General features: G+C 41.2%; 1 protein-coding gene across 1 annotated transcript in view; it reads left to right on the plus strand.

The window, feature by feature from the left end:
- Positions 1-2,015: 2,015 nt before the first annotated feature.
- ANXA13 (annexin A13) overlaps positions 2,016-13,867 on the plus strand; it is a 43,174-nt gene continuing 31,322 nt past the window's right edge. The window contains exons 1-2 of the mRNA XM_019719513.3: positions 2,016-2,332; positions 3,465-3,590. Of these exons, the coding sequence (XP_019575072.3) occupies positions 2,318-2,332; positions 3,465-3,590 (141 nt within the window). The 5' untranslated portion in view covers positions 2,016-2,317. The remainder of the gene's footprint in view (positions 2,333-3,464; positions 3,591-13,867) is intronic.

The following is a 13,867-nucleotide window of genomic DNA, read 5'->3' on the forward strand; positions in this document are numbered from 1 at the left end:
CTAGGATCGATTGAATAACCAGAACAAAAGCTGACTTCCTTCCTTCCTTAATCTATATTAAAATCAATTCCAAATGGATCAAAGATGTAAGTCTTAAAAAATGAAGTCATTAAAATAACATGAAGAAAATGTACAAAAAGTTTTAATCATCTTAATGCAGAGATGGTTTTCTAAATAAGCCCAAGAAGAAAAAGACTGATATATTTAAAAACATAAACTAACACTTTCTTCACACATATATACACTCAAACCATACTCAGAGACAAAAGACTAACAACAAATTGGGGGAAAATAATTGTTACACGTGACAAAAGCCTATATCTTAGAAACCAAGTGCTGTTTCAAATAAATCATGAAAGGACTAATAACTCAAAATAAAAATAAAAGGCATAAGCAGACCACAGAAAAATTCATACGAATGGCTTTTAAGGAATGAGACATATTTTAAGAATATCAAAGGAAAGGAATGTACATTAAATAGTGAGATAACCATTTTTCATCTTTGAAATTGGCAGAAATGAAAAACTTTGATAACGTTTAGTGTCGGCCGGTATGTGGGGAGATGAGCACTGACATGTCATCACAGTAGGGGTACACATTTCGTCTTGGAAGCCAGCCTCATGGGTCAGCTGATCTTTGAGAGTGGTTCAGCATTTTTATATCTGTGCGAGGGACAACTTAGCAACATCTATTGGGGTTTTAAATGCACATACTCTTTGGCCAGCAATTGCATTCTAAGATTTTATTCTCCAGATAAACATGGACACATATACAAAGATACATGCAGAAGACCAAAGAACCTAAATGACCTTGAATAGTGGACGGATGAATTAAGTTTTGGTTCATACCGACAATAAATTACCATGTGGCCACTGGGGGGAAAAATGTGCCAATGACATGTACCTCTTTCGTATATGAAGCATACAAGGCATGGAATAGAATGCATTGCACAAACTCATTTGTTGAGGAAAAAAATAGTCGAGAGAGACAGAGAGAGAGACAGAGAGAAAGAGACATACATGGCTGTATATATGTACCATTTCTGGAAGGATTCACAAGAAACCACAGGGAGGAAGAACGGGGAGGTCAGTTGGCTTACTTTTAATGATACCTAGTCATATTACCAGAAAAGAAATTTACCACCTGTCCATATTACTTTTTAAATTTAAAAACTAACTAAATTATAAAAAGACTGTTAGTATAACTCAGTGAAGCCCTCAAAAAGATTCTCTGCACGAATAATAGTGATGTTAATAAAACAGAAAGATTTTTTCAGTCTTGTTTGGTTAATGCTTTTATTATTATTACAAGGTATACTCAAGAATAGCTCTTTCGAGGCCGGCCTGGTGGCTCAGGCAACCGCTCCATGCTCCTAACTCCTAAGGCTACCGGTTCAATTCCCACATGGGCCAGTGGACTCTCAACCACAAGGTTGCCAGTTCAATTCCTTGAGTCCCACAAGGGATGGTGGGCTCTGCCCCCTGCAACTAAGGTTGAACATGGCACCTTGAGCTGAGCTGCCTCCCAGATGGTTCAGTTGGTTGGAGTGCAGGCTCTCAACCACAATGTTGCCAGTTCAATTCCTCGAGTCCCGCAAGGAATGGTGGGCAGCGCCCCCTGCAACTAAAATTGAACACGGCACCTTGAGCTGAGCTGCCGCTGAGCTCCCAGATAGCTCAGTTGGTGGAAGCCCGTCCTCTCAACCACAAGGTTGCCGGTTCAACTCTTGCAAGGGATGGTGGGCTGTTCCCCCTGCAACTAGCAATGGCAACTGGACCTGGAGCTGAGCTGCGCCCTCCACAACTAAGACTGAAAGGATAACAACTTGAAACTGAATGGCACCCTCCACAATTAAGATTGAAAGGACAACAACTTGACTTGGAAAAAAAATTCCTGGAAGTACACACTGTTCCCCAATAAAGTCCTGTCCCCCTTCCCCAATAAAATCTTTAAAAAAAAAAAAAAAAAAAAAAAAAAGAATAGCTCTTTCAATAACCCAGAAGTGAGAGAGGTTCAGCCCTTAAGTTGTGAATAAGTTATTCTTTAAAAAATAAGTTAGTCAACTTAAAAAGCCTATACTTGATATATTAATAAATATCTTATTTTAAAAGACGGCCTGCCAAGGCAGCTTGGACAGGTTAAGCTCATTTGTAGCTATGACCACTCCCTACCCATCCCCAACCATGTATTCAAATTCAATGCCAAAGTTACTGATTAAACTCTAGAGATACTATGTCCTGAGAAAACCATTATAAACTTGCCCTTCGAGAGCTGATCGCTTAATGAAATACAGAACAACTATCTCTAAAAACCGAAAATGGGCAATCGTAATGTAAGTATTTATTGCTTTGGGGAATCAAATGAACAAAGTCTTAATTTGGTTAGCATGTGGAGCAATTTAAACTGTGAAATCATGATTGATACTTTTTACTTCATCATTGTGAATACCCCTTATTTTGGTTTTCACAACAGCATACCATGCTTTTGAAATGCACTGGGAATATCTATTTTCTCCGTTAGTGAAAAATCTCTTAGGAGGGGCTAAAGAATTAAGTGTTTAAAATAAGGGAGTAGATAGTGCCTTGCAGGGATAAAAATGGTGAATATGTATTTGTGAATGTATGACTAAAGCTGTTCATTTATAGCAAAGTTGCACAAAACTTCATAGACTCTGCCCATCAGAGTTTTATGGGGGCAACAGGTTCTTGTCGCAAATATCAGTAGACCAAGATAAAAATATTCCTACACCAGCATGTAACTTGGATTGAAAGATTTTCATCTTTCAGTATTCCAGTATTATTTAAGCATCAAACATCCAGATATTTTCACATACTCATGGACTGGATCAAATATTTAGTTTTCTTCTGCAATGTCTAGGCTCATGTCAAGTGTATATCTATAAACTATTAATGACTAAAAATGGACTAAAATGCTACCATTTGGAACCAACTATGCACAAGGCAGGTCAGAGTTAAATCTTGATGTTTTACATTGAAAAATGCATAGCTGAAGTTGTTGCAATAAGAATTTTATTAAGGTTTTTTTGCACCTACTATAGCTTCCCATTGCAAGAATGATTCATTGTGCGTACACTAGGAGCAAAGAGAATAAAACTCCAAAAATTTTCTGAAAGCTATGTATTTGTTTATATGGTTTTTTTCCTTTGGTATAAATTGAATTTGCACTCAGAGGGTTGCAAACCTACAAATCTCTTCCTTGGAGAGGTGTTATTTTTTAAAGCCATCTGTAAGTAACATTTTTATACTAACCAAGATCATGAGCCTTCCATTCAGAGTATCTTTCAGAGACACTGAAACCTACCTTAAAATACTTCTGATAGATGCAGAGGAGCTCAGGAACAAGCATTTGCCCCTGCATTTCATCCCTTGAAAGTCAACCAGGTGGGGCAGCTGAATTTTGTGAGTGGTCTAGCGTTTTTATATGTTTCTTTTCTGAACCCTCAGAGCCAGTCTTACTCCCTGTCAGAAGGCAGTCAACAGTTGCCCAAAGGGGACAGCCAACACTCCGCGACAGCCGTGCAGCCTCTCAGCCGCCTGTCAGGGAGTGGACAGCCTGAGACCCATCAGCCTGTAAGCACTTTTTTTTCCCCCTCTAAGTCATATGTGTGATCAGGCTCTCTCATGGGCCCAGTGCTATTCTCCAATGACTTGTTGTATTGAACCTTTCACAATCCTCTAGTCTGAAAATGTCATCATCACGCATTACTTCCATGCAGGGAAAATATTCCCCGGAAAATATTTGCTCCAATATTTGCAGCTAATATGAAAATGTAATCTAGGGACTGAGCTTACGTTTCCTAACAGTGTCCCCTTACCAGTGTCTTAAAATGGATAGCACGATGTTACACTATGGCCATTATGACATTTTTGAAAATACTAATAGAATTTAACATGTGCACAAGGCATGAATATGTGCTAAGACTGTGTTTCTAAATAAGTAAATGCAAAACCTTTGTAAAGGACAAAAAAAAAAAATTGTCCCAGTAATGACTTAAATTATTTCCATTAGAAAGTGACTTGAATAGGTACAAACTTAAAGCTACAACGCTTGGAGTTTTGAAGCAACTACACAACAAAACAAATTTACAAGATGAAATACTAGTAAGGTACACGTCGAGGCTGTGTAAATGTATGTTATTGATTTCGTGTAATAGAAAATGTTACTTTGCTGAGGTTAAGTGGTCACGCTCAATGTAAAAATCATCCTGATTGGTATGATTTCTTCTGAGTTGCTGTACGTCTAAAACATGACAGGACTTCTTAGTTCTCCTATCACGTTTTCTCCATCTACACTATTATGAAACGTTTGTTTGTAAGACTCCCTGTAATACAACTGGGCCTTCTCTTGGCTAAAATGCATGATTTTTATATTAAACCTCCCTCAGTTCTTTGTTCTTTTATCATTAGCCTGCAACAATTAAAATATGACTGTTTGGCATACAGAATCATAAATAGATACACAAATGCAGGCACTGACATCATATGCTAGCTCTTGGTCATCCCAATTATCCAATGTCTTTATGTCAGTTTTTATTATCAGCATTACCTGCACTATTTTAAAAGCCTTCTAGGAAAGTTTTGAATCCCCAAGACTATGTCCACAGACCAGCGTCCACAGATAACTACTTGGCAAACAGTGCTCTAAAGCCAATAGAGTCTTGGCCAGGAAATCACATTTTCCAAGGTACTGTAATATGGAATCCTAGCCAATTCTGAAAACTGAAAATTACTTTTTTTGCTTTGTGCTTTCCCCTATTCCTTTTGTCATCATGAATGATTTTTTTGAACTGAAGACCTAGTGTTTGTGACTGGCCTATTTGGAGCAGTAATAACCAAAGACACTGGGTTATTATCTTCTGCTAAATTACATAATGTTCAAAGAGTCTGCTTAGCCTGGAAAACAGGTCCTTGTGCTCAGTGAGTTTTGTGCCTAGACAGAAAAATAAGATCCACTGAAAACTCTGCTCAGGCTTAACTAGATGACTGTCTATTCTACTGTATGAGTCCTGTGGAAAAGAGAGTATTGAGATCAATAATGAGATGGCTTTGCCTTAAGACTATGGCTGTCGGGTATCGGCAGAGTAATAGAGAGGGAGCAAAATATATGGGACCTACTGAAAAATGTGGGGGGAAAAATCACAAACTTAAGACTTGTGAGTTCTGAAAAATTATTTTCAAGGCTGATGAACAGGAATTAGACAGGACTACAGCCTTGCTACTCAAAGTGTGGACCTTAGAATAGTACCAGCGTCCGCGTTGCCTGGGCGCTTGTCAGAAATGCAGAATCTCAGGCCCACCCAGAACTCCTGAACTGACCTCCATTTTAATAAGACCCTCAATGATTCTTACGCATGTTAAAGTCTGGGAACAGTGGATTAGGGAATGAGTTCTCAAACTTGCAACACATTGGAATCACCTGGGGAGTTCCAAAAACCACTGATGCCTGAGTCCCACTCCCAGAGAGTCTGAATTAATTGTTGCGGTGGTTGGCCTGGGCACTGGGATTTGTACACGCTCCCCGGGCGATGCTAATGTGTAGCAGGGTTCAAGTAACACTGAACCGGAGCGTGCCACCATCCTCACAAGAACAGATCAGCACAGTGCCCACGAAAGCAGCTGTCATTGTGAGTGCCCACAAATGAAAGCCAATGCGTAAATGTGAGAACATCTGCTCAGCGAGCTGCCATGGTGTTTGTGCATATGCCACATTTATGACTTCCTTGTGCCAACCTCAGCCAACATAAATATTGTATAAAAGGGAGAGCAGTTTGGGACTTATGGCAGATGAACAGGGGAGCTGGGATGAAGGTGGACAGGAACACCTGGAAGCCACATGACTAGAGGGAAATAGGTCTGGATTCCTGAGAAAAGAAGGAGGCTCTGGAGACAGGTCAAAATGGGACTGGGAATTTGGTATAAAAGTAGGTATGGTGTTAATTAAGAGTGTTCATTCAGCGGTGACCCCCAAACCCAAAGAAACAAGCCTAGACCAGGCAGTCATACCTCTCCTGTCAGGAAATCTTTTATCCCAGAAAGTTAGTCCTTTAGAATACCACCCTGAGTGTACCAGGAAATGAAAAGCACCTCTGATGTCGAAATATGACAGGCACTAAAGCATACCTTCTTTATTTAAATACAGGCTTCCTGTTCGAAGTCTGGCTGTGGGTTAGACACAGTCATACCATCTTGGCTTTAGGGGTTTCTTGTCTATGGTAAATGAAAAACAGTCATTTTAAAGAGGTGGAAAAAATGACTGCTAGGGACAAATACACTGACAGAAGGAAGAATATGCAAACTGAAAAACTGACCCAAGAACTCTAAAGCCATAGGAGCCTGGGGTCACTCAGTGTAGGGGAGGGGATGGGACCTAACACATCCCAAGGCACGCTGGCTTGTCTGCTCCACCACCGAGTGACAAGAACCAAAACTCCCAGGGATGATGGGCCAGACTGCAGGTTCAAAGGGGGCCTTCTGAAAGGATGGTAATAATGACTGATGGTTATCAGGTGCTTACTAGACTGTGAGCTGTTCTGAGGGCGTGGGCCGTGGTCCATGATGTCTAAACCCTTCACACTACCAAACACTCCATGTATGTGGTGGCGTTTAGTCCTGCCAACAGTTCCATGACGGAGATTACTGTTATTACTCCCGTTTTAAAAAGGGGGGAAGTGAGGCAAAGAGAGGTTAGGTAATTGGTCCAAGGTTGTACATCTAGTAAGAGGTGAAGCATGGATTTGGATTTAGGTAGAAGTTCTTCACACTATGCATTGGGTTCAAGAAAGGCTCATATTACACCTAAAAGCTAAACTCTTGGGATTTCTGAAACTACTGAAGTGGGTCATCCCCTCATCATCTCCTCTCTATCCCCATCCTGGGTTTCCTCCATCTCCCCTAAGCTGGATTAGATGCTCTTTCTTAGTGCTTCCATTATACTCCATGTATAACACCATCATTCCCCTCTCACGTGGTTTTAGAACTGTTTATACAGCTGCCCTCCTGGCTTTCTGGGGGTAGGACTGTGTCTTGTTCATCTTTGCGCACCCATTATTGACGTAATGCCCGGCACGTAGATAATGCTCAATAAAAGTTTGATGAATTCATCAATTCATTATATTTTCTAAATGAGCCTTAAACCAATGTTCTGCTCCATCAGAGTCCAAATCCCTATGTCCAGTCACACCCCAACACCAATGTGTAGCTAAGGTCCTGACAGCTGGATTTTACAAAACTCCCCAAGTGATTCTAACGTATGCAAAGTTGAGAACCATGGGTCTAATATCACGTATTCTTCCAGTGCAATGATTCCCAAATGTGGTCGCCAGATCAGCATCACTGGTATAATATAGGATCTCATTAGGAATGCAAATTATGGGGCCCCACCCCAGATCTGTGGAATCAGAAATTCTGGGAGTAGGGCCCAGCAATCTACAACCGAACAAGCCCTCCAGGTGACTCTGATGTTCCCTCAAGTTTGAGAAGCAATGTGGAAGCAAAAGCCTCTCACAGGTCTAGGCTAGAGCTGTATCCCAGCTTTGACTACAAACCACTCCTACCAGTCAGCCTACAGAAATGCCCGGATGATGGCATTTAAAGCCTACTCAGTGCTGAGCCCTCCTCCCCAGGCTTCTCACACCAAATGCAACCCAGAGAACTGCCCCATTCTGCTCCCCCCTCCACCCTGCCCCAGGCTGCCCTCTCCCACCTCTCATCCTAGAGCTGCACAAGGGAAAAGGCAGGGAGAGGGGTCCCTCTGCCAGCCTAGAGGAAGGAAACCATATTCCATCTATGCAGTCCATTTAGCATATTCTTTTAGAGAAACTACCATGAGGCAGGTACTATTCGAGGCTCTGTAGATAAAAGGAGGAATAAGACACAAGACCACAGTCAGCAACGGAGGCAAACAAATACATAATTAAAATAATGTGTGACGGATGCACTAATAGAAATGTATCCATTGTAACAAAGCTCAGAAATTAGACAGTGGAGGGAATAATTCTGTGCGGAAGAAACGAGAGACCACAGTTTTAGAACCAATACCTCAGGCAATTGGGAAGGCTTAATGAATCTCAGAAAAGGGAATGAAAAAGTCAGAGCTGCCCTTTGGATGGACCATGCTGGAAGCCTGTGGAGAAAGATTTCGAGAGATACATGACCAAAGGCAAGGAAAGCCCTTGGGAGGCAGTGGCCCTGGAGAAAGACGAGGAGGAATCTCTGTCCCCAAGTAAAACAATGACAACGGAATTGGAGAAGGCAGGCTGAAGGGTCAAATCAACATGACTTGCTGACTAATTGGATGTGACAGGTGAGGGACAACACAGACTCGAGTGGCTCCCAGGTACCTGGCTTGTGCGCCCAGGTGGACGGTGGTGAATCCTGGGAATAAAGCAGAGTGGAGGTTTGCAAAGTGAGAGCATGAGTTCAGTCTGAGATATCGGTGGTACACCTGGGTGTAATGCCTGGCAAGAAGCTGGATCTGGGCTTGAGGTAATCTGGGAGGTATGAACTCAGTCGCTTTTGTTTGCTTTGTTTTTAAGAGAGCACGTGTTGGATTACAAACAGCAGAGTACTAGACTAACAGCAGCTTAAATAACAAAGACATTTAATCATCAACTCTAACAGGAAGTCTAAAAGGAGGGGATTCCAGTGTTGGTTCAGCAGTTCATGGAGGACCCAGGCTGTGTCGGCCTTTCCATTCTGCCACACTGGACGTGCTGGCAATGTCTCCCTTCATGGGTGTGAGATAACGGTCATGTGTTCAAATGAATGATCTCACATGATAGGGTCACAAGCACGAAAGAAGGGGAGAGAGGAAAAAGTGTCTTTCTCCTCACGTACCACACATACCCCTGTCAGTGAGGAAAATCTTTTTGGAAAGTCCCAGCAAATATCCCTTTCTATCTCATTGGCCAGAATTCGTCAAAAGTCCATCCCTAGACCAACTGCCATGACTCATCCCCAGGCTGCTGTCTCTCTCTCTCTCTCTCCCCTTCTTTCTATGTGTTGGCCTCATTCTCTCCCCCTGAAAATGAGCCTTTCCTGTGGGTGGTAAAAGGAGCTGATGAGAAGAGGGAGGCATGGCCACAGGCCCTACATAGATGAACAACCTCAAAGACAAGAGTTTCCTTCTCTAGGCATCTACATATAAAATGTCAGGGAAAATTCTGATTGGCTCGGGTCATGTTCCTACTCCTTGGACTATCACTGTGGCCAAGTTTGGCCTTACTTCTCCTTAGGGGTGGGGGATATTGCTTTATCATTATTGCTTTCTTAGCACAATTCTTCTTATGAATATTACTACTGTTACTGCTGCTGCTACTGTTGGATGGACTGAAATAAGAAGAGAATAAAGACTTGAAGATCAGATGGAAAGGCAGTGAAATGATCCAAATCCCCTTCCGGAGATGAGGGTTTGGATACCTGTGGTGGGAATGAAAAGAAGATACAAATTTAATAATGAATAGGTTTCAATCCAATGCATATTTAAACTCTCTTACCCGGGGAAAGAATAACATTCGTTGCTTTGATTCTGATTGAGACAGAAATTTGCTCAAAGCAAATTTAGCTATTTCACCTTGTTTCCATTTCAGCAAATCAGAACTTGTTCATACTATTGGTTAGGCCCCCACTACACAGCACCATTTGATGCTGCAAAGGCCCACCCAGCTCAGCCCCCAATATTTTCTTTATTCAATTCCATCTGCCCACTTATCATTGACTCTTGAGGATCTCAGACTATACTAGTTTCTTTTTTTCCTGCAAGTAATGAATCCCAAGTTCATACTCTCGTTGAATTGGCAAAGAAAACCAGCCTTTGGCAATAGAAGAAGGAAATGGATAATTCTTTCTAATGAGAAAAGTGCTTCATTTTTCATAAGTCTTAAAGGCATGGTTTCTTTCACGGTTGAGAAATAGCCACCATCTCCCCACAACCACAGTATCTTCCAGGTTCACTTTTGTTGAGGCAACACAGCAGTAATTGGATATCTGGAGGTTTAACACTCTTCAGGGGTCTCTAACTCCCCAAACAATCTGTGGACAACCTCAAAGCAGTCATTTTCCCCAGGACACAAAATCTTGTTTCCAGACGATGCATGCTATTCTGCCTCTAAAAGAAACTCTGAGTTCTCCAGCCCAACACTGTACTAAAGGACCCCTGAGAATGAGCCAGCTGAAGCTGCCAGTTGAGGCTGTGATGTCTGCAACAAATGCAATGCAGACAAAGAAGCAGGGGTGATGACAGGCTTCTCCCCTTTGGACCGACTTGAACTGAAATTCTTCTTCCTAGTTACCTTATCTCTGCACTCATCTTTGAGATTTGTCATCTGAGTTACTTTGAAACAAAATTAAAAAACTAAAGAAAGAAAGACATCATGGTCTACTTCTAATCTTCCCTTTTCGGTAACCACAGCAATTTGCTCTTTGTGACTGGGGACCTTGCTTTAATCCATATCTATGTTCCATTTACAAGGAGAAGCTCAGCCTTCTCAACACCTTTGAAAATAATGTGTTGACAGAATTATCACAACCATTAGGCCAGGGTTGTAGACCCTTAGCACATTAGATCTTGGCACTACTGACATTTGGGGCCAGATCATTCTTTGCTGTGAGGGATTATTCTGTGCCTTGTAGGATGTTTAGCAGCATCCCTGACCTCTATTACTAGATACCAGTAGCATCCCCCTATTTGTGACAACCAAAAATGTCTCTAGACATCGCCAAATGTCCCCTGGGAAGCTAAATTGCTCCTCGTTGGTTGAGAAACACTTCATTAGACACAGACCTTAGATGGGAAAATGAGGTTATGTCCCCAAAATGTCTTTACCTAGTTGAATTTCTATCAGCAACCATGCATCCCGGCCCCTCTGGTCCTGGCATTCCCTCACACTGATTGGCTCTCTTATCACAGGGTAAAAGCCAATCATCTTAAAGATTGACCTTTGTCCTCCGTTGGTGACATCAGCAGCTGACAGGCAGCAGTTTGCCCCCAAAAAGCTGTTAGCCCCTTAGTAACTTCTGATGGCCAGAGTAAAAAGGCCTTTCCTATGAAAACATCCAATAATGAGGCAGCTGAGCTGTTGATTTGCCTGCCTACATAAGCATCATTCACCTGGGAAGACATGGACGGAAACAATCATGAGTGAATTTGTTCACCTCTCCTCTGTTTGGCTGCAGCCCCCAAAGGGCTGCACCAGTCAGTGTCCCTATATCAGAGCTCAGTGCATGACAGGCCAGCCACATTGTTTGCACTTCTGAGTATATTGTTAGTAACTCCAGGAACAGCACGCCCACCACCTGAGGACACTAGATGTTGAAGAGTCTTAAAGGCAGGCCTCCTTGCTCCTGCCCAATCCTGTTTTTACCTTTGATTGGTAAATACCACGTCGGCAGACGTAACCCAAAGAGCATAGCCTAAGAACGTTTATCTTTCTGGAAAATGACCTAACTATACCAATCTTCATTAAAAGTTGTTCTGAACATGCCAACACATAAATAATCCCAGATTTAGAAGTAATGTCATTGTTTGAATCTAAAAAGTTTCACTCCATTTTCATAATACACAGTCAGCATACGTAAGTAAGTTATATTGAGATCTGATCCAAGGGGATGCTTTCTCTATTTTCAGCCTTCTTTGCCAAATGATGCAAGTATTCCTACTCATTTAGACTGATGGTAAATGCTTAATTCATACATGAATTAATTTTAAAATTGCATTTCTGCAAGGATGGATCAATAGCAGCTGAACAGGTCTGTGCGTTCTCAGCACCGTTCTAAGGCTGATCAGAGCTCAGCCCTCCTAACACACTTTCCCAGCTCTCTGGTCTACCTCCTTGATGAATGACTTCTAAAGGGGGCCCAAGGGAACAAACAGTATCTAAGAAGGGAGGGGATCAACTTTGCCATTAGTCACTGTGATCATAAAGACTCTGAACTAAAATGGAGCAACAACTACATGGTAAAATACCAAATATTCTTGTAAGATTGACACTGTGCTTAAATACACCCAAATGAGTACACTGCCGCATACATATATATACATATATATTCTATTTAGTAGTTTTACTTTTTCTCTGACAAGCATTTAAGTGGCTTTTGATTTAAAACCAAAAAAAGCAAGACTTTTTATGAAATTTATTTTCCCAAGGAAACTGTGCCCAAGAAACAATCAACTTAATGAAACAATATGCTACCAATCACCCCAAGATTCATGTTTAAAGATGTGACTAGCCCATCTGTTCTGTTTCAAATTGCCCATCAATGTCTACTAAACATGTCTGTGTAAATGTCACCAGGATATTTTCTGGCTCTGAATTCATGAACTTTAATAGTACAGTACTTTGCGTTCATACTAACTGGTTTCAAAATACAAATACTAAGCGATGAGTTAGAAGTTAAAAAAAAATATATTATCCTGCGAGAGAGGAGTTTCGGTTTTTCCATAAGCAAGTAGATGACCCTGGGAAGACGACTTAACAACCAGGCCTCAGCTGACCTGTAAAATGAGGGGATTGGGTACCTTAAATGTTTCTCAAACTTCAGATTTCAGTATGACCTTCACACAGCTAGTATGGAATTGAAACTTACACAATCTGGATTCAGAATTATATATATATATTATATACCTTATCTTTTTTTAATCTATTCATCTGTTGCTGGACACTTAGGTGGTTTCCATATGCTGACAATAGTGATAAATGCCTCGGTGAATCACATTGACTTGTTTCATCTTCCTGAGATTCTGCAGGGTAGGGCAGGAACTAGTCCAAGTTTATAGACGAGAAGCAGAAAAGGTGATTCCATCTGACGCAGAAGGAATATTGGGAGCAGACTTTGCCTGTCCTATGTCTCCACTTCACCCACAGGAGAGGCTGTTTGCTTTGCCTTGCAAATAGTGGTACCCGGCCTTCATTTTTTCAGCTTTACTTCCTATTGTCTCATCATCAAGGACATTTATTGATCCCATGACTATGCAAAGGGTCCCCGGCATCCCTGGTGAGAAGACAAGTAGCAGGTCTCAACTGGTGTTTCTGTAAAAGACCAGTGTTTTAGAGTTGAACTGAGTTTTTCTACCCTTAAATTAAAAAAAATAATAATAATAAAATTATTTTTTGACAGGGACAAAAAAAATATTGATCGATAGTAGAGTTTCTGGATCCAGATTATGTAGGTTTGAATTCCATCACTTTCTAGCTGTGTGACTTTGGGCAAGTTATTAACTTCTCTGGGTCTTGGTTTTCTCCTCTGCAAAATAAGAGGTAATAATACCTACCTCGCATGGTTGTTGTGAAGATTAAATGAGTTATTATATGTAAATTGTTTGGACCAGTGTCTGACACATAGTAAGTGCTGTATGTTTTGCTGTCATTTGCAATTTTAAGTGTTCCTCCCATAAATTTCTCTTAAACTCTTAGCTCCTGCTACTATTTATTGATAAGTATAAAATGGCATCTGATTTAGAACTAAAGTATGTAATTAGTTACTTTAAAGGTGCTGCACAAAGTACTGTGTCAGGGGCTCATTCAGCACTCCTTAAGAATCAGGTCAAGATGGAAGGAAATAATAAAAATGACATTGAGTAGTCACCACATGCCAAGCATCCTGCCAACTACTTCTGATACAAAGCCTTATAACAACCCACAAGACGAAGGTACTCTTATTACCATCCTTCAGATGGGAAAATAGAGACTTAGAAAGAATAAGGAGAGAAAGGGCATCATACGTAGATATCTTGGGCAGGGGGTACCAATGTAACCACAAAGAAGTCTCTTTCCCATACTGGACCTCAGTTTCCCCAACTCTATAATGATCTTAAAATCTATACAAATCAAGGTTAGCCCAAATTGCCAACA

The sequence above is a fragment of the Rhinolophus sinicus genome, chromosome 6 (assembly GCF_057876585.1).
Source record: "Rhinolophus sinicus isolate RSI-liver-muscle chromosome 6, RSI-T2T, whole genome shotgun sequence".
Lineage (NCBI taxonomy): Eukaryota > Metazoa > Chordata > Mammalia > Chiroptera > Rhinolophidae > Rhinolophus > Rhinolophus sinicus.